General features: G+C 34.9%; 3 protein-coding genes across 4 annotated transcripts; 1 reads left to right on the top strand and 2 right to left on the bottom strand.

Moving 5' to 3' along the window:
* The first annotated feature begins 3,245 nt into the window (after window positions 1-3,245).
* Window positions 3,246-11,100, top strand: LOC126969288 (TBC1 domain family member 25). 2 transcript variants are annotated; one of them, XM_050814672.1, is made up of 8 exons: window positions 3,246-3,566; window positions 3,673-3,878; window positions 3,951-4,170; window positions 4,629-4,810; window positions 4,912-5,050; window positions 6,627-6,757; window positions 7,667-9,276; window positions 9,727-11,100. In XM_050814672.1, exons 1-8 carry the CDS (start codon window positions 3,525-3,527, stop codon window positions 9,903-9,905), a joined length of 2,709 nt encoding a protein of 902 aa, XP_050670629.1. In that variant the 5' UTR covers window positions 3,246-3,524; the 3' UTR covers window positions 9,906-11,100. The 2 variants fall into 2 exon arrangements, with proteins under 2 accessions (XP_050670629.1, XP_050670627.1); XM_050814670.1 differs by having other exon boundaries at window positions 7,667-11,100.
* A 4,261-nt stretch (window positions 11,101-15,361) lies between these two features.
* On the bottom strand, window positions 15,362-16,309 carry LOC126969190 (small nuclear ribonucleoprotein-associated protein B). Its single transcript, XM_050814507.1, has 2 exons — window positions 16,142-16,309; window positions 15,362-16,048 (listed from the first exon to the last, which is right to left on the bottom strand). Exons 1-2 carry the CDS (start codon window positions 16,142-16,144, stop codon window positions 15,491-15,493), a joined length of 561 nt encoding a protein of 186 aa, XP_050670464.1. The 5' UTR covers window positions 16,145-16,309; the 3' UTR covers window positions 15,362-15,490.
* Window positions 16,310-21,637: 5,328 nt separating this feature from the next.
* On the bottom strand, window positions 21,638-24,049 carry LOC126969290 (Krueppel homolog 1-like). Its single transcript, XM_050814675.1, has 2 exons — window positions 23,836-24,049; window positions 21,638-22,967 (listed from the first exon to the last, which is right to left on the bottom strand). The coding sequence occupies exons 1-2, from the start codon at window positions 23,840-23,842 to the stop codon at window positions 21,919-21,921; spliced, it is 1,056 nt and encodes a 351-aa protein (XP_050670632.1). The 5' UTR covers window positions 23,843-24,049; the 3' UTR covers window positions 21,638-21,918.
* Window positions 24,050-24,911: the final 862 nt, after the last annotated feature.

Here is a 24,911-nt window from a genome sequence, read left to right as displayed (position 1 = left end):
GGCAAACAATATCGTGATTGATTAGTATGACCATTTTGTTTTGATACTTTGGTCAAGAATGTCTGTATTATTTTATTTTTACCTAAAATCTTTATTATTACTAAGAATTATGGGCATACATTTATATTAAGGGGATGACTCCCTTCACACATATCCAATCTATGATCGAATCGTATTCATTGTAATACATATTATATGATCGCAATTATTTATAATAATAATGGTTGTCACGATGTGTTCAGGAAGCTGCTTCAAAAATAACTGAACGGAACTACGTATGACTTCTTAATAGAGCATTTGTTAGAAGATGTCGAGCTTATATTCGAGTCGGTGGCAGACAATTTGAGCACCTGTTATTATTACATTTCTTCAGTCGAATTTAATATTTTTCCATCTTATTAGCAATCACTTCATATTTATGTGAAATAAAATTATGTGTTATATCACTTTGTAAACTTTATGAACTTCGCATTTTTTTGAAGTAATTGGCTTAGGTTTTTTACTGAGGTTTAAATAAAAAAAAATCACGAAATGCTCTCAAACTTTGTTAAAATTATTTTAGTATCAAATTTCACACATCATATATAATTAAACCTTAACATGAAAACAGTTAAGCAAGAAATAACGGACACAATGAAAGCCTTTAATACAAGAATTTCACACCATCCAAATATACTTCAAGGCACCTCCTGAGTGGCACTTTTGAATTGAATTAAGTCGAAAAATATTTTATAGCGATGACTTTTTATGATTTTAAAAGTTCTGCAAGACTGTGCCGCCTTGCAGAGAAAGAGAAGAAATGCTCGTCTTCAAAATGGTGTTGGGAGAGAAGCACCTTGCTTGAGCACCGTGATGCGATGGTTTGTTGAATTTGAGAGAGTTCGGGTTTCTTTGACGAATTTCGAGAAGAATAGCCTTCAAATGCCGTCAACGAAAATGATGTGTCTACTGTTAAACAGCTAATTGAAGAAAACCTTTATTGTGGATTACTTATACAGGAGACGAGACGTGGATTTATTGTTTTGAAGCCAAAAAAAACAGCAATCTTGTGAATGGGTGTTTGAAAATGAAAACAGGCCCACAAAAGTGAGGCAGGCGAGAAACGTTGGTAAAAAAATGATCGCGTTTTTTTCTCAGCTACGGGTCCCATCTGCACAATTCCACTTGAAGATCAAAAGAGTGTAAATGCAAATGGTATTCTGCCATTTGTTACCCAGGGTGTTAAAAAAAGTTCGAGAAAGACGACCAAAAAGCCGCGTTCTCCAACATTATGACAACGCTTCTTCACTCACGGCAAACAAAGCTAAGTCATTTTTAGCTTCCGAAAAAGTATAACTCGTCACCCATCCTGCACATAGCCCCCACCGAGCACTCTGTGATTTTTGTATTTTCCCCAAAACCAAAATATGATGAGAGGTTTCACTTTTACCAATTCTGATGAGGCAGTGATAGCGTTCTTTCAGCACGTAGAAAATATGCCTACAGATCTGTGGTCCTCTTGTTTTAAAAAATGGTTCGATCACATGAAAATGTGTTTAAAATGTAAAGGTAAAAAATCTATTTTTAAAATCATGTGTGATAAACATAATATGTTGGTTATAACATGTTTTTTTAAGTTACGCAAAACTTGTAGTGTGACCTATATTTAGAGACTGAGCGTTTGGCGATTAAATAAAACAACTGCTTGACTGTGAGGAATATGTGGAAGATATGATTTATTTGAAAGTTACATGATATATATACAAAATCCAACTAGTTACCCAATTACAATTGTTACTTAAAAAATATTTACAAGTTCAGAAAATACACACCAATACTAAAGCTTACATTTTAACCAATAGTAAAACGTTTCATTCACTAAGAATTGAGAATAATATTATGTGTTCTATCTCGCTCTAAAACTAATGCCATCGCAGTAAGCCGGCCGGCGAACGCGGTTTGTGTAATCTCGATCATACGATGTCAATGAGCATTCAACACCTAATCTGTCGCTCATTGATTAAAATTGTATGAATAGCGATCAACCCCCGAGTCCCGACGCGTCAGTCGAGTACGCTCGGCCTTGCTGTGCGGTTGTGTAACGCGGAGCATATGACTGATCACGTGAGTATATCTGCGGTCGTCGAGAGAACGTACGATGCTTGTACTACGATGAGCAGACTACTGGTGATCTGTATGATTCTATGAGTTTATGTACAGCATTATGAAATGGTTCTGAGCTAATATTACGTTACATAAAATAAAATGTTCTTTCCAGAACGGATCTTTCGGCATACGCTTATTACAGTTATTATGCACGATTAATATTTCTACGATCTATAATGCTACGATAACTAAAATAATGGTACGTTACAAGTTAGATATTAGACATTTGTATTAATTGATATTATTGGTTGTAGGTACAGCTACATATATATACATATATATATTATAATTTACAATACCATACTATTAATTCTTAGATTTCTTTTAGAATGCTTTACATCGAGTCATGCAATCCTGTAGATCACCTACAGTCATCTCAGCGGAGTACTTACAAACATTATCTCGTTCTCTCGAAAACCAAAGCATACTTACGTGAATCTGTAGTATGCTTCGCTTAACATGACCTTACACAATGAAAGCGCGCTAGAAATTCAATTGCTCGCAACATACAAAAAAATTATAATAATTGTGACTGTTTAGAGTCTTCGCCCCGCATTCTTCTGTAAATCAGTTTTAAATTTTAATGATTGAATGACGCCATTGATCGGGCGATCAGCACATCTGTGCGCGTCGTAATGTAGTGAGACAGCTATGTTGTAAGAGCAGGACACCGCACATTGTAATTTTAATTAGGTAAATTAGTTCAACTATTGATTCAAAATATAATTTTATGATGTGTAATTTCTTGATTTATAAATAATTTTATAGTTACAATTGTAGTTGGCTGATTGAATATAAAGATTTTGTAGAAATATGTGTGTTTGTTAAATTGTATGATTTTGTTTATGTTTGATTGATATGTATTGATTCAAATATAAATAAATATATTCCTCATTTTACTAAAGAATCTTCAGCAGTTGTTATACATTTAACAAACTGTGAGCCTCAGTCTGTCAGTGATAATAGCCTTTTCGATAAATAATAAATTTTCCTAAGTGGCAACTAAAGTAGAAGATCTTCTCGGTTGACTGATCCATAGAAATTTGTAAAAAAAAAAGAAATTGTGAAATGCAAAGAGAAATGTATTGGTTCTTTCAAGTTTGAATGTACATAAATCTATAAAAAATAAAAATGTACCTAATAATGTAAACTGTAAATAGTTAGGTAGCTATTGATGACTAAATAATATTGAATCTCACTCATTTCTCAAGATTCTTGCTTCTTTTTCCTATCTAAGGTTTTAATCTGAATTGCATCTTTTCTACACCAGTTTATGAAATGAATTAAACCGTCGTTAATTTGGCAATTATTAAAATGTGAAAAAGTAAAGATAATGAAAAAAAAGAATAAGTGATTGTAAATTCTAATGGTTAGACAAAATGTATGGCTATAGCAAAGAAGCTGTTAGAGTAAAAGTCAAGGTGGGTTTTGGTCTTTTCTTTCATATTTGTATTGATTTGGAAATCCCCATGGCCATCAAACCATCAGTACTATTATTTTTAAATATACATTTAACATTTTTTTCAGAAATGTGAGGGTAAACTTCAACCAGAATGGCGAAAATTTTCAGTTGATCCTCAAATAACATCATTAGAGGTGTTGCAAAGTATTCTTGTGAAAGCGTTTGATATTAAATCTGATTTCACCCTGTCCTACAGAGCAGTTGATGATTATGGCCAGGAAACATATCTTCCATTACTGTCTGATTGGGAGTTAGATGCAGCCTTTCTAAAGTAAATCCGTTTTTTTGGTATTCACTTTTATTTAAGTAATACTTTCATATTCAATATTTTTACATTTTATAGATCACACAATACAGCTCTGACACTAAAAACAGAGCCATGTGTTCAGTTGAAGGTAGATATGAAGCCATTTGCAGAGGCCTCCGAGGATTGGGAGCCCCCTGCTATTCCGGCAATACAAGTGGATACTGATAGCAGCAAAGAACAATCATCAACACAGCATGTTTTACAATCTGAAAGACAAGACACCCAGACTGGATTACAGGGAATGATAATGAACCAGGTGAAATATTACAAATAATGATAAAAAGATAGTGATTGTTAAGCTTTTCACAATTTAAGCTGCTTTTCCATACACGATCATTTTTACATGATTCCTGCATCATTGATCATCATCATCAGAATTGAATGCTATCACTAAAAGCATAACAAATTGTTTAGATTTGCAAGAGAGACATCTCAAGTCAATTTCCTAATATGCAAATATTGGGATTGAGCAGGTTATCAACTATAAACTAGAACCTGTAGGCGAAGCCACAACCTGAGAGTTGAACAAAGCATACTAGATTTTATTATGATATGTCACTTGAACGGTAAGGTCAGTTGGAACAGCACTCACACGGAACGCGAGAGGTTGTGGGCTTAAGACTCGCATTGTTCATAAAATCTGTTTTCAAATTTTATTTGTGCTTTTCCATGCTGAACATAAATTGTACAATAAATATATAAAATTATTTACAGGTGGAAAAGACTTTTAACATGGTGTCTCGAGCTTTGAATCTCTATGATGATCCTAATGCAGCTCCCAGACCCCCACTAAATGATATTGAATTTCGATCATTTTTGGATGCTGTAGGACAAATCCATAATGCAACACAATTAAGAGAAGTTATATACTGTGGGGGTATTGAACCTAGCTTACGGTAATCCTAATTTTTACATTTAATTAAAATGTAATGTCTTCACAATTCAAACTACACTATGATTTTCTTTTCTTATAGCTTGAAAATTAATCTTATTTCAGGAAAGTAGTTTGGAAGCACATCCTAAATGTTTACCCTGAGGGTATGACAGGCAAAGAAAGAATGGATTATATAAAGAAAAAAGCAAATGAGTATTATTCTTTGAGAGAGAAATGGAAAGAATGTGTTAAGAATGGAAAAGTAAGTCTCTAAACCCTAATATATAAAATGGTAACACACATTTCTATGCACATGATAGTATTTTAGATGTCTTATATATGGGCCATGGTCTCTTTGGAAATCATCAACCATTGCCAGAAAAACTCATGTCTTCTATGAAGTTCTTTTGAAGGTTGCAGAATGGGGTAAAATAAACCTTGTATAACCCCCATAAGACTCAATTTTTCTCATTAATCACTAAAAAATCTATTGGTACTGGGTTGCCAATTCAATAGTCACCTGAAAGGCAAAGCTAATTGGCCTCAAAGAAACTTCAAAATGGCCCAAATTCTACCAAGTGTAAGTCCGGCCACGTATGGAATATTGCTCACAGCTCTGGTCTGATGCACCCCTGTATTAACTTGAATTATTGGAATGTGTGCAAAACAGAGTTGCTTAAATTGTTGAGGAGTCAGTGATCTGTGAATGCTCAGATTACTTGATGTTGTTGCTTCATTCTGTGCCTGTTACAGCATTTTCCACATGTAGTGTTTTGAAAGAGCAGTTTAATCTAATTCCTGCCTCTAACTTTTACCTCCCCATAAATTTTGTTCAAGATTCTTCATTTATGCTCAAAATAGTTCAGCAAGTTGAATGAGATTCCGAGTTCCAAATGATACACATTTTGAAATGTCAAGTGATTGAAATATATTTTGTGGAGGAGTGGTCTGTTCTCAATTACTTTAAATTTAATTAAATAGCACAAGTATAGCAAATTTAGAGGTAGATATTATAATAAAATTGTATCAACTTAAAAATTGTACATTGAATATTATTTAAAGAATACATGCTGTGTGATCTACAAACAATACCAAATCCAAAAAAGGACTATAGAGTTTGTGTCTGTTTGTATGTCTAGGAAAACGCAAAAACTACTAAATAGAAATAATTCAAATTTTGCATGAATATTAAAAAGAGGTTGGGATAAAATATAGTCTATTGGTATTGATAGAGGGTCTCCTGTTTTTGCAATTAAACCATGGGACCATTTTACATGCAGTATTGGCCAGTAATTCCAATCAGCCCAGCTCCTTCCAGAAGGTAAGAACTCTCCTGGTGTTCGCAGACTTCTTGCAGTGACCTTGTATTCACTAATGTTATTGCCTATTGGTTGGCCACCTCTGCACATTCACATGAGTGGCTGTTTCGTCCTGGGTCAGGCACTTAGGACAGTCTGCTATTCCGGTTGTGAAAAGGTGCTTGTTTAGTGATATGTGACCTGGTAGGATGCCCATCATGATTTGAATGTCATGTCTGTTTAGGCAGATAAGTCAACATGTCAGTTTGGCTGATAGTTCAGGAATCCCTTCTTTTGACTGTCAACAGCCTGAGACATTTATTCATCGGGTGTTGTGCAGGTTGTTGGTGAGTTGAGTGTATCCATAAACACATTTGGCTGAAGGGCAGTGGCAGGAGTGGCAATGGGTTAGCCACTTGGGTACATATTTTCACATTTGATGCAGACAGTATTTTTGCTGTTTATAGTGTCCACATGGACATCAGCTATTGATTACACTACATATATATTTAGATTAATAAATCATGTTTTTTGCTCTAGGTGAATGCAGATCTAGCCTATGTTACTAGTATGGTTAGAAAAGATGTTCTGAGAACTGATAGACATCATAATTTCTATGCAGGTAGTGATGATAACCAAAATATTGCTTCTCTGTTCAACATTTTAACAACGTAAGTACTTAATAACAAATCATTTAAATAAAAACCTCAACAGAATAATATGTGTCAGAATAAAGCAACTAATGACTTTCGCCGCCCGCAAGCCCTCCTCAGGTACATGAATGAAATAGGTGTGTGGGCGGGGCACAAAGTAAAGGAAATGGCCGCAGGCAGAGGTGTCCAAACTTTTATAATTGTTTACATTATTACTCTTGTTTTCACTTTTTTCTTCATGTGCTTATATCCTGGGAATCAATATATGTTCTCACAACTTGACACCAATATGTGCCTTAAGATAAAGTACAGGAACAAAACTTTATGAACGATGCGGGACTCAAACCAGCGACATCTCGCGTTCCGTGCGAGTGCTCTTCTAACTGAGCCAACCGTTCGAGTGACGTATCGTTGATAAAATCTTCATCCCGTCCTGCATTGTTCATAAAATTTGTTTGTGTAATTAATCCCAGAAGTGAGGGTTACATTAACATAACAAATTGTTTTGATTTGCAAGAGCGACATCTCAAGTGAATTTCCTAATATGCAAATATTGGGGTTGAGCAGGTTATCAACTGCAAAAAGTAGATCCAGATTTTCATTTAAAAAAATCTTGTAGATGAAGCCACAACCTGAGAGTTCAACAAAGCATACAAGATTTTATCAACGATACGTAGCTCGAACGGTTGGCTCAGTTGGAAGAGTTCGAGTCCCGCATCGTTCATAAAATGTTGTTTTCAAATGTTATTTGTGTAATTAATCCCAGAAGTGAGGGTTATCACTTTAAAAACATAACAAATTAAAAAGTACAGGATTTTTTAACATACTGTAAATAATAAAGAATATTTTTTTTTAAATTGTTATTTATAAATGTGCATTGTCATTAATTATTAATTGATGTTACGAATAAAGTTTTTATGTTTTCAGATATGCTCTGTATCATCCAACTGTCAGTTACTGCCAAGGAATGTCAGACTTAGCATCTCCACTTCTTGTTACTATGGGTGATGAGGCCCATGCATATATTTGCCTTTGTGCACTAATGACTCGTTTATTTCCCAATTTCTTACTTGACGGAGTGGCAATGACACAAAAATTTTCACACTTGACGGAGTCTCTTCAAGTTTATGATCCAGATTTTTACAATTACCTCAAGTTACAGCAAGCTGATGATCTTCTTTTCTGCTATAGATGGTTGCTGTTAGAAATGAAAAGGGAGTTTGCATTCGAAGATGCCTTACGAATGTTAGAAGTCCTGTGGGCATCTCTTCCACAAAAGTTTCCAGATTCTGAGCTATCTTTAAAAGAAATAGAGTTTGATCCTTCATTTCAATCTACCATTGATCCTGCACCTTTGAGTCCTTTGATTAAAACGCCAAGAGAAAATGCTTATACAAAAGTGTGTGCCATGCGTAGACAAAGTTCTAGTTTCAGTTTAGCAAATACGAAGACATCAAAACTAGTCAAAATAAAACACTCCAATCAGAGCTTAGATGAAAGCCTTTGCCTAAAGACTGACAGAAGTAAGTCCCTAAGACATGCAAATAAATTTCAGAGTTTTGATGATGCTGCACTTCAACAACGCGATAGTAAAGATGTTAAAATTGTAAGTGAGTTTACTGATAACGAAAAAAAAATTAACAAAAATTGTATGAAAAGTGTTCCTGAAGACACAAAATTACCAAGGAATCAGGAAACCCCAGGTGGTTGGTCTAGTACTAGTAATTTACTCAACGGTCAGGGTGATGTAAAAGATACACCATTAGGAAGTCAAATTAGATTATTAAGAGACAAAATATCTGTACATAATACTAGATTCTTTTCATCTTTAGACAAACTTGATACTTGTAATGGAGAAACAAATTGTAAGCCTAAGGTAAAAATGATTAAAAATTTAAACGAGTTTTTGAATTTAGTTGGTAAAACTGAAAATAAAGGAGAGCCTTCAACAGAAACAAACTCTTCACAAAGTAAATATTCCCAAGTTTGTCCTGAAATCATTTTAACAAAAACATCTCATGCTGACATTGATTCCAAAGTTCGAATAAAAAACTCAAAACTGTCTAAAATAAATTCTGATAAGAATGATAATAGTAGTCCAGATGATTCACAAGAATATTATCCGATGACAACATCTATGACTAGAGAGCTAAGACTTGAGCTGGAACACTTAGATAGACAAGTGTTTGGTCCATCATACATGAATAGGTGCAGTATGATATGTGATTCGCCATCAGAATCTACGAGCACAGAAGAAAAGCCAGCCAAGTGTTCCCTAGAAATACCAGAAAACAATACTGATAATTTAGAAATGCAAGTAGAAACAACAGAATCTATTGCTACATTAAAAAAGTCTCCACATTTGGATACTGTAAAATTGAATGCTAGAAGTGCAGAAGACATTTATCTCTGGGAAAATCCTCTTCATCGTAATACCCCAACAACTAGAACAACAACAAGCTGTCCGCAAACTCCTGATGAACAAGCTGAACTAGATTTTGATGGAGATACGGGAGAAATTTTTGAAGAACACTCTGGTAAGAAATCTATAACTCCTATTAGATTATTAAGAAAAAATAATTCATTGGAGCCACAAGACACACAACAGCAACACGAAAACTCTAAGGTACAATCAGCTGAATTAGATTGTTCTGACGAAGATCCTATTGACAACGCTACATTAACAAATTCAAATATCAATCAGGAAGGCAGTAGTAAATCCCATAAGTTTTTCTCCAATATGTCACAAGAATTAGAAAACGCGAAAAAAAATTGTGAATCAATTTTAAATGTAAGGCAGTCAAATTTAAATAGTGTAGCATCTACAATAAACAATTTTCAGAGAAAGTATGAGGTATTCAAACAACCTATGCCAAAAACGGCTCCTGTACTTCCAGGGGATAATACTACTAAAAGTATTAGTAATTTACCACCACCACATGTTTTTGGTGGTGGTAACCCATTTCTAATGTATTTATGTCTTACAGTATTATTGCAACACAGAGATTATATAATGCGAAACCGAATGGACTATAATGAACTAGCGATGCATTTTGATAAAATGGTGAGAAAACATAATGTTAACAGGGTATTAAATCAAGCGAGGCAAATGTTCGCCGTTTATTTAAAACATCATGCTCAAAGGGATGGCAATATTATAACTTGAGTGTCTTCATGTATATTTTAAGTTAATTCTCAATCTAACTGTATTTCAACATACTTATATTTTTAGGTATTTAATGTAACATGAACGAATATAATGTAATAAATTAATAATTCCAAAATAATTTAAGTAGACTAATATGATTTTCTTATATTCCAAGTTCTTATTGTGATATTATTATAATTTATTTATTTTTAAGTTTTATACTATCCGACTGCCAAAGAGATGATAATCAAGAAGTGATACTCTTGATATTATGTTTAATACTTATTATTTCTAATTAGAATTAATTGTTTTATAGTATTTCTTTGTATTGTCATTATTTCATAATTAAGCTTGTCTACTGAATATTATAATGAGCTATTATTATTCTCCGTTTTTGCACCTAAACATACACATTATTATATTAGTATGTCAAAATATATTCACACAAATCACTTATTGGGTAAACAGAATGGATAGTACTTAGGTCATACTGTAGTTTTCTTGATTCTCATTTATAATGCTACATATTATGTTTATGATATACCTATTTATTATTTAACAAAGTGTATTCCTTCACTATTTACACACTAGTATTTTTTGAAACCATTATAATATAAAGCAGTTGTTACAGTCTATCCGAGGGACTTGAAATATGACCTATTGGAACACATTCACCACTCTTTGAGAGTTCCATTTTCAAATACTGTTCCAAGTGGCTAGTAGATAAATCTTTCAGTTGTCCACATTATGTCAAAAATTGGATTTGAAAAGTGTGGATTTTTTTATTATGCAAGCAAAGTCTAGTTCGGGAGTGATGTGAAAGTAAAATAAATGCAGTACAGCTAATACATTTTACTTTGTTAATAGCTTTAATTGAACTTTGTTGCCTATTCTATTTAAAAGGTTATATAATATAATTACCTATAATTATATATTACATGAAGTAGGTACCTATTTGTGATATTATTATAATCAGTGGATAAACCAAACATTAATTACTGCAGGTGATATGTGCATTTATGAACAGCAATGCTTATTTCAAAACATACCTAGACCCATAAGAAAAATTAAAGAGTTCATTCAAAAAATCTGTTTTTATGTAGATAAGCAAAGCAATATAAAGCTGCTTATAATTTTCTAAAATAATGTAACTTGTTTTATTTAAATAGTGTATGAACCTTTTGAATTTACTGATTAAAATCTGTAAATAATGCTTTTGGTGTTTTTATTTTACTTAATACTTTAAATAATAATAGTAATACTGACACACTCCTACACAAATTTCCCCAAAATAATGATCTTGGTATTGGCACTTTTTATGCTACAGTTGCACAATTAATCTCCAGACTTGACAAGGTTATTTTGTAGTAGTATCAAGAGTAATGCCAAGATATATAGCAGATTCCACCAGTTTTAACAGTTCTCTGTGTAACAAATATTCTCATCTTCATATTTGGCATGGTAAATGTTATATATTTAGTTTTATTACTATATTAACAATATGTTATTTGTGCTAAACCAACAGATAGAACATTATGTACATCATCATACATAACTTGGTCTCTTTTAAAGTGTCATCCTGAAATAATGCTACCCTGTGTATTTTCAACAAGGTTAGGTAGACTTTTCTTGAGGGTCGCGGGGTAAAATGGAGCTTGTCCATCTTAAGTCCTAGAATTTTTCCACAAAAAATACCATTTGTCGTGTCACCGCTCGGTCATCTGGCGTTGCGTAAAGACGTTGTTTCATTGTGTGTCCCTTCCCGCATTTACGAGTATCACGGGGAGTGTTCCGAAGAACTGTTTCGCCTCATTCCTGCCGCCGAATTCCACGTTCGCACGAAACCCCACAAATTAGAATATCAACACCACCATCAGGATGTGTGACGTTCTTCCACCGTGCGGTTTTCAAGGAACTTTCTTCCTGTACAACCTGGAATGAGCTTCTTTGTGTGGTGTTTCCGGGAGGATACGACATGGGTTCCATCAAAAAAGCGCGTACACCTTTCTTGAAGGCCCGCATCGGTCCTGTGTTTCCTCTGTTTTGTAAGATGATGAGGGCGGTGGTGATCACTTAGCATTAGATGACCCGTAAGCTCGTTTGCCCTCCTCTCCCATAAAAAAGCCAATGTAAATAAGGAAGAGGATCGGTCTAAGAATACACCCTTGCAGTACCCCCATACTAAGTGCAGTCGTAGGTGATCTCAGCCATTCACATCGATTTTCTGAACTCTATTGTTTAAACATGAAATCAGAAGATAAAGAGAGTTGCTTTTATGCCACAGTGACATAGCTTCCTGACAAGTATTGAATGTTGACCTCAATTAAGCCATAGGATAAATCGCACGTGCATTTTGTGATTTCTCGCAAGCCTCAATAATATTCTTGACTAGGTAAACACCTGCATCAGTAGTTGTTTGTCCCAAAACTATATCATATGAATGAAGTAACTTATGAGAGTTAAAGTAAGCATTCGCCGTAAATTATTTTTCAAGAATTTTACTAAGCGTTAGTAATATCGAAACAGGACAATACGTTTTCAGGATTTACTTTTACAGAAATGTACCAAATATGAGCAGATTTTTTATGTCTAGAGATTTAATAGTTTTAACTATTTCGGTGTTCGCTAACAAAGATGACATGTTTACCTTCTTCATCGACTCCTCAACATTGGTGGAGTTACGAGTGTTTGTGATAGAAACTGGAATGTCAGAAAAAAGTTCTCAAAAGCAGAAGCAAATTCCAAATAGTGTATTGTTTATTAATAAGTTATATTCAATGTTGCAGTCTTGCACTCTCCCAGATTCCCAGTTTATAACATTCCAAGATACATTATATAATGATACCCCGCATAGGTTAGTGTCGAGGGCCCGGAGGCCAAATCCTACTCTCTGGCGCCGTGTAGATTTTGAGGACAGCGTCCGCATCTATTCGTGTGTCTACAGGTCTCATAGTGGTAACGCAGAAACGAATCATATCATGAGCTGCGTTCAACAGGCAATTATTAGATCTTCTGTATTGGCATACTTGGCGCCAATATATCGAGCGTCCGTGCTCACTTGGAAGAGAAAAAGCTTGGTGTACTCAGTAAGGCGAGACAGTACTTCACTATAAGCCATCGCCTGCAACTTATATATAGGCGGGTTGATTCCAACGGCCGAATTCCACCAACGAACATAACGTGCAACCGTGCGTTTGGCAAGAAACTTCTTGCCTCGCACAGCAACTTTGTGGAATCAAATACCGGCTACGGTTTTCCCGAACCGACACAACTTAGGGACCTACAAGAAAAGAGCATACTCCCACCTTAAAGGCAACACATCTCTTGACACTACGACTAGACTTATATCTGATGTTGCGGTGATGTCCATGGGCGGTTGCCTCAACTATCCCCATCTCGTGGAGCCTCTTGCTCGCTTGCCCCCCCCCCCCCCCTCCCCCTTATAAAAAAAAACACAAACCTTCACTTTTAGGTTCCTTATAAATTTAACAGGTGCCCCAAAGATATGGATAGCTGCTGACATTGATATAGTGTTTGCTCTGCAAAAGAGAGCTGTTCGTGCTATACATCAGCTTGGTTATAGACAGCCTCTTAAAGAAATAAATATTATGACTGTTCATTGTCAGTACATTTATGAAAATTTAATATATCTTCACAAAAATCATCACCTTTTTGCTCTTCATAGTAATTTTCATTGTTATAACACTATAAATAAGGGATTAATTCTAGTAGGCTTCATAAGATACAAATAATTCTACCAGTGGGAGCACCTTTGCACAGGATGCTGGCTAGATTTTAGGTACCACAATGGTGCCTATTTCTGCTGTGAAGCAGTAATGTATAAACATTACTGTTTCGGTCTGGAGAGCGCCGTAGCTAGTCAAATTACTGGGCAAATGAGACTTGCCAACTTATGTCTCAAGATGACAAGCGCAGTTGTAGTGCCGCTCAGAATTTTTGGGTTTTTCAAGAATCCTGAGCGGCACTGCATTGTAATGGGCAAGGTGTATCAGTTACTATCAGCTGAATGTCCTGCTCGTCTCATCCTTTATTTTCATAAAAAAAAAATAGCATTAGGGGAAATGTGTACACTTATAATGAAATCCCAGCCACTGTTCAGACATTATCTATAAATAAATTTAAATGTTTTATTTACAAATGGCTCTGTAGTAAATCCTACTACTCCACAGCTGAATGTCTAAGTAATCTGATAGCCTGGGACTAGATTATGATTATTTTATAGCAATAGCAATGACAGTACAATATTGTATATTTCATTAAAAAGAGCAAAAAAAAAAAGAATGCTGGGAGAGTTTCTTGCGCCACTTCCTCTCTCAGATCGCCATTTGTTTCCGAAGTGGTAGTAGCATCTAGTATATTAGAAATGACATCAAAACGAATTCTAAAGGAATAAATTTTTAAACCTCTCAAGAACAAGTTCAGATAATAAGACGAAGAAACCAAGATCTTGGGAAATTTACTTGCTGAATGTGTGTTAAGTATAAGATATTATATTAGATAGCTTATTTATCTCCTGTTGCTCAGTTATTATATTAAGAAATTGTCCATTAAAATTGTATTTTCCTTAAATGTAAGGTCCCATTTTGTTTAAAAGCCTTCACTCAGAACATAACACACAGCAGAACAATTATTATTTTTTATGGAAAAGGAGGACAAACAAGCCTATAGGTTACTTGGTGATAAGAGACCACATATTGTCTTGTAAGTTAACACCAGAGGAATCACAGGAGTGTTGCCGGCCTATAAGGAAGATATACACACTTTTTTTGTTTATTTGGGATTTCTAACTACTGGTGATTCAACTTTACTGTATTTGCAGCGATTTCAAAAGCAAAAAGTAGTCAATACAATACTGATGCTTCCAAAGCGATAATAAAATTATTGAAAGAGTATAAGAGAGATAAACATTGCTAATTAAGTTTGTTTCTTTGACCACTCCATTTATCTCTTCTTTTCTACTTAAAAAAAATGCATTTTGTCTGGTAAATGTTTAAAACTTTATCCAACAAGCATGGATAGAGTAAATTGTTTTAAATTATATGTATTATACATAAACTTTAATAAAATTAACAATACTTGTTGAAAACATGTGTTTTTTGTTGGTGTGAACACTGTCAAATATCAGACTGGATCAACCATTAAATTATTTTTATTTATTTTACTTGAATTAAAATGGTTTGCACCAATTACAGCTATAGTCAAAAAAGTGATAGACCTATATGTAATCGCAGATGTATTTTATAATAGTATAAAGACTTGTTGGCAATAGAGTGTGAAAGAAAGTATGTTTCAGACAATTGCAGTACATATCTAAAACAAATAATTATGTTGTGCCCAGTATTCTACAAGTTTTGACTTGATTTTTGATGTAAAATGAGGGTTAAGGTTTCATTAATAATTTTACCTTCAAGATAGGCAGTTGTTCCACATTCATCAAAAATACACAATAAAGGTTGCCTTGTACAACATTATTATACAGAACACTCATTACAGACAGTCACATAACTCACAGATTTAAAAAAATGTTCAATCATTTAAAAGTCAAATTTAAAGTAAACCTAATTTATTTAAATATAACCACTTCAATAACGACGCATAGGTGGCCCACGCCCTGGTCCACCTCGTCCCATTCCTGGTGGTGCACCCATCATGCCAGGCGGGGGACCTCCCATCATAGGGCCTCCTCGCATCTGAGGAGGAGCTGACATTTGCCCACGGCCTCCTGGAGCCATATGCTGTTGTGATGGTCCTCCAACACCTCTAGCTGGACCTTGAAGTCCAGGCGGTGGTCCTCCAAATCCTGCTCCGCGTCCAGCCGCTCTACCAGCTCCTGGGCCACCAATAGCACCCGGCAATGGTACACGGGGCAAACCTTCTTCTGGAGGAGGTGGTCCTTCAATGGTTATAGATACTATATTCTCTCCACGTAGAAGTACAAATCCTAGAGTTCGCTTTTCTTCGCGGTCCGGCGCTTTTGAGTTTTTGGACTTAATTTTTCTGAATTCTTCACAATCTCCTAATATCAAATTCATATGTTTATCGAAAGCTTTAAAAGTTCCAATAAATGTTCGAGAATCTTGTAATATTACTCTAACTCTATAATTGATATGCTGTTGCATTTTATTATTCTTTCCGATCGTCTGTAAACAAAATAACAATAACATTAAGTAGAAAAATAACAAAAACATTAAAATTATTGAGGTATACAAATGTTGTAGGAATAATATATTCACCATTTTGGAATAGGGTTAAAAGGATTTCTTTTGATTTAATATAACAATCCCTTAATTAGATTTTATTCTGCCGGTAAACCCCGCGAAAACCAATGAGTAAGCGTCAGCCGTCAATTCAAAGCGTCTATTCTCGCTTAGCTCAAAATGGCTATAAAATTTGACAAACTGTCAAAATCAGCAGATTATACACGCGTCGAATATTTTTAAAATTGAGATGACCTTAGAGTACATAATATAATAATACTTATTTTGAAAAGGTAATATTCTAACAAGAAAATGAAAATTCTTCCATATTAGGAGTTCCATAACAGCAGATATATAGAATTTCTATCAAGGAGTTTTGCCTCAAGTTTGCTTGAGTTCAGGTTGACTTAATTTTAGTAAGGAGCGTTGTATGTTCAACTAGAAGTGAACGAAGTATACTCATAGCATTTGACTGGATGGAATCTAATTTCCACAGACCCTCTCAATGGAGATGATAACGTTTTTTTCTAAAAAATGCTAAAGCGAACTAGAAAAATTACGAGAATAGCAGCTTTTTTTTTCTAGCCTTAAAAATGGCTGTCAAATTTTTTACAATGAGAATAAACTTACTCGTAAGTCGTAAAGCGTGACGACGTCATTTTTATTCTGCTAGCGGTTCCGAAATTGAGAAAGATGTCAGCTATGTATCATAGAGGTCCTACTCATAGATTAAGAATAGTGACTTTTGGTTACTATGATTACAAAGTAGTTATCAGAGTTATTACGTTGTCATGAGAATAAAAAGTTGCAATTAATTTAAAAAATTGATTTCTTATATTTAATAATGGTGAATGCACTGATTTACTCATAGTCTACTGTTGATACTCTTCTCTATCTCATATAACACTATGACTTCTTTATTAATATGACCTAAAACTTTTGCATACTATTGTGAAGATCATTTCGATGCAGTTACCTATCTAACTTATCCTCGCGTAATGTAATTTTATACACTTACCCCCTTATTCATAATGGTCCGCTAACTTTAAACAGCCGCTAAGGAGTGTTTTTTCTCATTCTGACTTAGGTCAATAGAAGAAGACAGAGTGAGAATTAGCAATGCTTTAAGTTAACAGACTATTATTAATAAGGGGGTTACTATTTACTACGCAACATTTATAAGTATCTACATATATTTGCTAGTGCTAGTGCTAGATTTAACCTTTGAATAGGTATAAGCTTATTGTTAATAGTTTAAATATTTTATTTTGTGATAATTATTTTAATGGTTGTGGAGAATCAAGGCCAGACCCTCAAAAAAAATTACTTTCACCCTCCGTCAAGGCAACTGCCCCCCTGTAGGTATGAAATTGGGTAATGAAGCATTGCCACATGTGTATTATATCAAATTATAACAACACATCAGATCGAAATCGGATGAAACAAACTTCAGATTCCGAGATCTGTATTGGCATCTGGGGAGAGCATTGAACCTCTCATTAGAAATCATCGTGCGATACTTCTCGTAGTGATAATTTCAGTAATATGTATTGTATTTACGTGAAACAAAAAATAATATAACATACCTACATAGTTAATACTTTGATGGTATATTATCATCATTAATGTATATGTCATCGATCGCTACTAAATAGATTATGTTGAAAATGACGAGTTGTGCAACCAAAGTGTGCAGAAACTAGACAGGCCGTTTAAACAACAAAGCAAACAGTCACATAACATCGTTAAGTAATAGTTATAACATAAAAATAACCCGTTGAAGCATAAATTTTAATTGTGGTTTTGAATATTTTTTTCTTTTATTTCATACTATTTTGTGTAAGGATGGAGTTGCTTGTTTCTTCTTCTTCCTCGTGGTTTATTGGCTCTGCGCGTTAAGCGATTGAGCCATTGTCAAGTTTTCCTTTATTTCTTTTTAAAACGGAGGAAACTTATTTACTTAGAAAAAAATAGAAAATAACTAACGAAATTTTTGATAGGATCAGGAAAGGATAGAAAATAATATATAATGGAATACTTATTATTTATACTACTTATTTACAGTTTAATATCATTTAATAGGATAAATGAGGAAAGAAGTTTATATACACAAGGTTTATTAGAGGATAAGAGGATGTCAACAGAAGTAGGAAGTGGAATATGACACTGAATAAGACCCGCGTATAACGATTCCCAGTTATATTTTGGGCATGATAAAAATATATGGTTCAGGTCACCCAACTCACCACATTCACACAGATCACTATTCACAATCCCAAATTTCATCAGTTGAACAGGAGAGCAAACGTGGCCCAAACGCATACGCGTCAAGATACACGTCACTCTCCTGCTCAACACCAATCCTGAGAACCATGGCTTTGACGGAATACAGTTTTGAATTCTAGCAAATGTTTTACCCTTTAACTTGCTAGAGATCAACCATGCCACTCTCCAAGACTCCTGAAGGGAATATTTTGGCAATGTACACATATCATGGGCATTGTTATAATAATCTGCCATATCTCCGCATGAAATAGCTTCGTTGGCAAGCTGGTCAGATCGTTCGTTTCCAAAAATGCCAGAGTGAGCTGGTACCCAGGAAAACACCACTTTATAGCCTTTTTCATTACATGTCACTAGCAGGTTTCGAATTTTTAAAATAACATGGTTAATTGGGGCAGACTTGAATGGAAACCTAGATAGAGCTTGTAAGGCACTCATACAGTCTATAAATATAATGGATTTCTTAAGTTTAGCAAGAAGTATACATTCAATAGATTTAAACAGATCAAGACATTCTCCAGTAAATACAGATGATTCAGGTGGAAGTTTTGTTTTCTCGACAATATTATACTGAAAATGGAAAAATTGATCCTAACATCCGGTGAGATTATTAGTGCCCTATATTTAGTATCAAAAGTAGGGTAACAATATGTGCTAAACATCGGCGCTTGTATGGAGTAAAATTTTTGATAGCTTTTGACAAGGCACGGGGGAGATTTATGGGACCAGTATGAACAAGTATCTATAAATTCTAAAAGGAGCTGAAGTTTATCACGTATTGGATGAAGTTGCTTGTTTATAAACTCAAGATTCCCTAACTATAGATAATGAGGTTGGTACGTAAAGAGTATTTAATCAAATTTCATTGTTCAAATTTTAATTAAATTGATTTTAAGAATATAGTAGGATATGGTTATCAACTTTGTGTTATTAAATAGAGCTGATTTAAATATCGCGCTCAGTTATAATTTGGTGATAGCAGATTTGATTTGAATTTCGATCAATTTTGAAATCCAAGATGGACGCCGCGGAAAATAATGATTTCAACAATATGGATATCCTATCCGAGATTCGTTATTTGTGTAGACGTAAGACTTGAAGTGTAAATAATCACCACGTCCTTCTTCTTCGAAAATAGGGAGAAATTTATTCTCCCTATTTTCGAAGAACTTACAGCACTGCTGAAAGTTCTTACTTTCTCTTAAACTTTCTTACTAAATTCTTCTTCGAGCTTATGAAAATCGAAAAAAAAACAAATAGCATTATTAAATTCATAAGTCATAGGTATTATGAAATTTTGATTTTTAAAATCGGAACATCGAAATTTGGAATAAAATATTTCGAAGTATTTGAGTGTTCCCGAAATCAACCAACCATCAGTATCTTCTTCGTTCATTCAGTACCTATAATATTGGGACATCTTTCAGTAACCACTAGAGGCATCTCATTAAATTCAGCCTCTTTTCACATTTTGTAACCGTCATATTGTATAGATAATCGACGGCAATCGGCATATTGAAGTATTTTAATAGAATCCGGCATTGACGTATATTATATATTATAGTTAAAATGTATCGGACTGAGTCGACGATTCGATTGCAGAGTTATATATTTATGGTTATAAGTTTGCAATATATTTTAAATTATGATAGTTATAATATTAAATTAAAGTCAGTTAGTTGTTAGTAGGTAATAATTGTGTGTATATATAATAGACTAACAATATTCTATAGAGAGAGGGATCGTGCCACAGATTAAAACTACGCAGATAAATAATATTCGTGTCCTTTCTTTATACATTCCGTAGTAACTTCTATGTAGTCTGTGATACATTCCATCAGTTTCGTCATTATCAACTTTTCACTACGTTGACAATATATTTTCCTCGTCCGGAGATTTCAAATTCTTCCTCTTGGGGATGTTCTATTTCTACGTAATGGGATGAAACGCTGTTATCTTTATAACCTATAAATTGCATTGTGAGGCATTTGTATGTATTTAATGAAATATCGTTAAACTTGCAGCATCAGTCTGTCTTGATCTTGTTGAAGTAATTTTGGAATCCTTGATTGATGTTACTGGCTTTAATATTTGGAGACCATAAGCATAGAAAATATTTTGAAACAGTGTGCTATGCCGTTAGTAAAAATATTAAATAATTTAGGTCCTAGATGGTACCCCTGTAGGATTCGTGATATGACTTTGTAAAAATTTGATGTGTATCCTGATGATACTGATCTTACATTTTTCATTATTTAAAACATTAATAATTATTGAAATGATTAAACATTTTGCTGAGATCCGTGTAGAATATCGAAGGAAAAAGGTTGTCTCATGCTTCAACGAAATATTTGAGAATGATACTACTTAGGAGACTACTAACGTCGTGACACAAAACACTCATTTTGATACCATTATGTATATTGTATATTATGTACATACATTACGTACAGATTAATATAATAAATAATATGATAATAATAAAGATACATTTAGGTTTAGATTTAATATAGTTAAGTCATTCGCTTTTAAAAATTTTACCTATGTTGGCTAATATGATACAGGCCGATTATATGAAACTTTAAATTTCGCTCCGGAATTGTACATGAGTACAAAACGTTAAAAGTTCATTAATACCACTTTTAAATTTTACGTACGTAGGTACAAGGGGCGCTAAAGATAAAGTCATAGTCTTCGATATCACACGATTATTACGACGATTAAAACAATCACTTGGTCCAAGATATATAAAACACCATCTTGTAATAGGTACTTGAAAAAAAAAGAAGTGTCAAAGAAAATAAATAAAATACGGTATAGTATGCAAATAAGGAACAAGTTATTCTTTTTTTTCAAGAAGTTTTACTTTTATGATTCCAAAACTGTCTGTTGGTAGGAATAACACTTGAGATTATCGTTGAACAAATTTATTTAAATTAGTAGTAATAAAACCTGACCTAGTCCAGTATTTAGGCACATCGCTCCGTAGAATTCTGTACTATCTACTCAAATAGGTGATCTAATCAACAGTAGAATCTAGAAAATTGTATAAATATAGATTATATTTTGACCTACGTCACTACAGGTTATTTAGCGAAATATTAGGTATAAAAATAAACATTCTTGTAAGCAATACTTTTTATTGGGACTAAAAATATACTAAGAGTACATAATTATAAATACATATTTATTATACATAACTACCATAGCTACATTCCTCTACAAAAACACGACATAGTAAATCAACTAGACCATCTAAACTGCATAGATAAACAGCTCTTAACTTAATTAAAATTACCTAATCATTTAAATTAATACATATTATAATTATTAAACAAATGTATTCTTAATATTTAATTAGTCTTTCCAATTATGACAGTTGTTATTATTATGCAAACAATTTTTAACTAATATTATTAACTATTCAAGATCACGTTATACTTTACTAACACAATAATAACATTTATGCAGTCGAAAAACAGCCTTTTAATTTAAGCGTTAAATATTGCTAATAGTTTCATATTAATTTGCTACGAAGACTCGGCTGCTGGTGCAAACTGTATTACAGATGTATGCCGAACTACAGGTTCGGGTATTTCTATTTGAGGTATAAATTTGCGTTTCCGCGGCGGTAGTGAAGAAGGCACTAAGATGAATTGTTGGCACACAGGTGGTGATGGCGATGGCGTGGGAGCGACGGGTGCAGGTATCGGAGCGACGTAGGATATTGTAGAGACCGTCGGTGATGATGATGCTGATGGGGGTGATGGCGGTGAGCTGGGTGGAGTTGGAGGCAGTTGCTGCAGCGCCGCTTCAACGATGTCACACATCATGTTGCCGCTCAGCGCCGGAGCCGTGACTGGCAGCGGCGCCGTCTGTGGCGCGTCGGCCCCATGCTCCTTGTAGATATGCGCTTCCATCTGCTTCTTGGTGTTGAACGTACCGTCGCACACCGTGCAGCGGTAACAGCGTTCACCGAAATGTTGGAAGCGGTGCAGCTTCAATACATGGTTGTAGCCAAAATCACGGAAGCATATCTCGCAAGTGTACGGCCTCTCGCCTGTATGCGTGCGAGAATGCACTTTCAGTTGTTTGGAACAAGTGAAGCCCTTGCCACAGCCGGGCGCCGGGCAACGGTACGGCTTCTCGCCCGTGTGGGTGCGGAGGTGGATGACTAGTTGTCCCGACTGGATGAAAGTCTTGTGGCAGTGCGGGCAGGCGTGCGGCCTCTCCCCGGTGTGGATGCGAGCGTGTCGATGCAATTTCCCGGAGTGCTCGAACGCAGCGCCACAAACCCCGCATCTGTACGGCCTTTCCTTGGTGTGTATTCTGCGATGCACTTGTAGGTTCTCCTTGACGCTGAACATCTTGTGGCAGTACTCGCACTCGAAGGGCCTCTCGCCCGTGTGCGTGCGGTAGTGTCGCACCAGGCGCGCCGGCACCGCGAATGTCTTGTGGCACACGTCACATCGGTGGGCGTCAGCGGAGGCCCTGTGAGACCTCGTGTGCGCCGTCAACGCGCTCCGAGTTGACAGCGTCAACCCGCACTCCCTGCACTGGTGAACACGTTCTTCATCACCTGAAGAACAACGAAATTCATATATTATAGGTGAATCACAGATGTTGTTCATTATAATTATTAAGTACTAACTAATTCGGTTAAATCACGCCGACCGTTCACTGCACTATGTTTGTTGTGAACATTAAGCGTTCAGGGATATCAGGATGCACAAGTGCGGGCCAGAGGCAGAGGGCCGGAGAGAAGTGTAGCGGCGGGCGGAGCGGAGTGAATGTCCTCTGACGGCACGTGGCGGCGCACCGCGGTTTCTGTCGTAGAAACCGCAGTCCGCCTCCACGTGTTTCGGCCAGCGACCCCGTATCCGCACTTTACCTCACCCCTCAGCCCCTAACTTCCCATTAGCCTTTTTCCTTGTGCATTACGACCATAATTAAAAATATATAATAATATGAACTTCGCAAAATTACAAAATAGAGTAGGTATATTGTATTAAGTACATGTTTTAAAATAGCTCAAATGAAAAAACGATGACTGAGAGGCCAGGTCAATCAAAGCTATTCAAACTAAAGTATGTACATATAAGATTAATAATCATTTTTGTGTTATTTATTGTACTACATTACTCTTTATCACATCTACTTATATATATTATTTACTGAATTACGGGTTAGTTTCGGAAATCCATAATTATCGAAATGTTGTGAGTTTTCTTCAGTGTAAATTCCGCTCAGATTAAATAACCTTATCGCTAAATTTAAGCGGAATTTATACTCAAGAAAAATCACAGCACTTGGATAAATATTTATTGTTTATAAATAAGCCAGAACTATGCTAACATAATATCAAGACACCATATTAAATTCTCTATAAATATTATAGACGTCGTAATAATAATATCTATACATATGTAAATTAACAAAATTCTTACCTATCATTGTTCTAATGATTTTGTTTCCTTGTGTGCGAAATGCGTACGGTCCAATTGTGTCAGTGTTGGCGTAGGTTCTGTATTGTGGTGCGACCGCCAACTGCCGAGTGCCGACCAGAGACGAGCAGAGTACGCGCCCGTTTCACTGACAGACCACGGCCGAATGCGGAATTCGCGAGCGCCCTCGATCACGTCAGTTAATAAGCTGTGCCTGTTCACTGTTGTGAAGTGTGAACCCTGAGCCGGCGGTAGCGAGCGTAAAATAATATTATGTCGTCGGCCCGATTCTCGACCTCTACAAGTCTATAACAGTCTACCTGACACATTCATAATATAGCCATAAAATAATACCAGGAGTAATAATTCTGCCAAATGTTTTTTCTGTTTTTGAATAGTTAATCAAGTCATCATTTTGTTCGTAGTTGGTCTTGTTTCATAATACCTACTTTTAACCCGATAAGAACAATTTAGTATGCAGCACTTCAGAGTAGAACCTATAACAATACATTATATAAATTATCTACTAGTTAGTAGTAGTACTAGGTAATATCGAGGTAGGTAGTATACTTGTATTAACAAATATAGATTCCTTATACATATTTATTTTTAAGTCATACTTAATTACTTATTATATCATCTGCAGATCGATTACTTACTTAAGTAAATGAAATAGGTTCTTAAGCGGCCTATCTACACTTCAATTTCATTAATATGTAAATTATTTGCCAAGGTTCAGATTGCATTTACTAAACGCACGAAGCAATCATGCATTCAACTTGATGTCGATACTGTTTGCGGGAGTCTATAAGAATTGCTTTAAGTATCCACCCACAATTATCTTGCTACATTTATATTACACCAAAAACAAACATACATGAATGTTTTGTTTTAAAATGAAACTTGAATTTAATATTTTCAAACTTTTAAAGCATAAATTTGTAACATGCGAGAATATTTCTTTATCACTCTCTCTATCGATCTCAAAATTTGGGATATTTAATAAACTTATTCTCGAAAATTTATTGAATTAGGCGTTACTTTGCGGAAATCCATAATTATACAAATGATTTAAGTTT

The sequence above is a fragment of the Leptidea sinapis genome, chromosome 17 (genome assembly GCF_905404315.1).
Source record: "Leptidea sinapis chromosome 17, ilLepSina1.1, whole genome shotgun sequence".
Classification (NCBI taxonomy): domain Eukaryota; kingdom Metazoa; phylum Arthropoda; class Insecta; order Lepidoptera; family Pieridae; genus Leptidea; species Leptidea sinapis.
The sequence above is the reverse complement of the archived record's forward strand: the minus strand, read 5'-3'. Positions and strand labels throughout refer to the sequence as shown.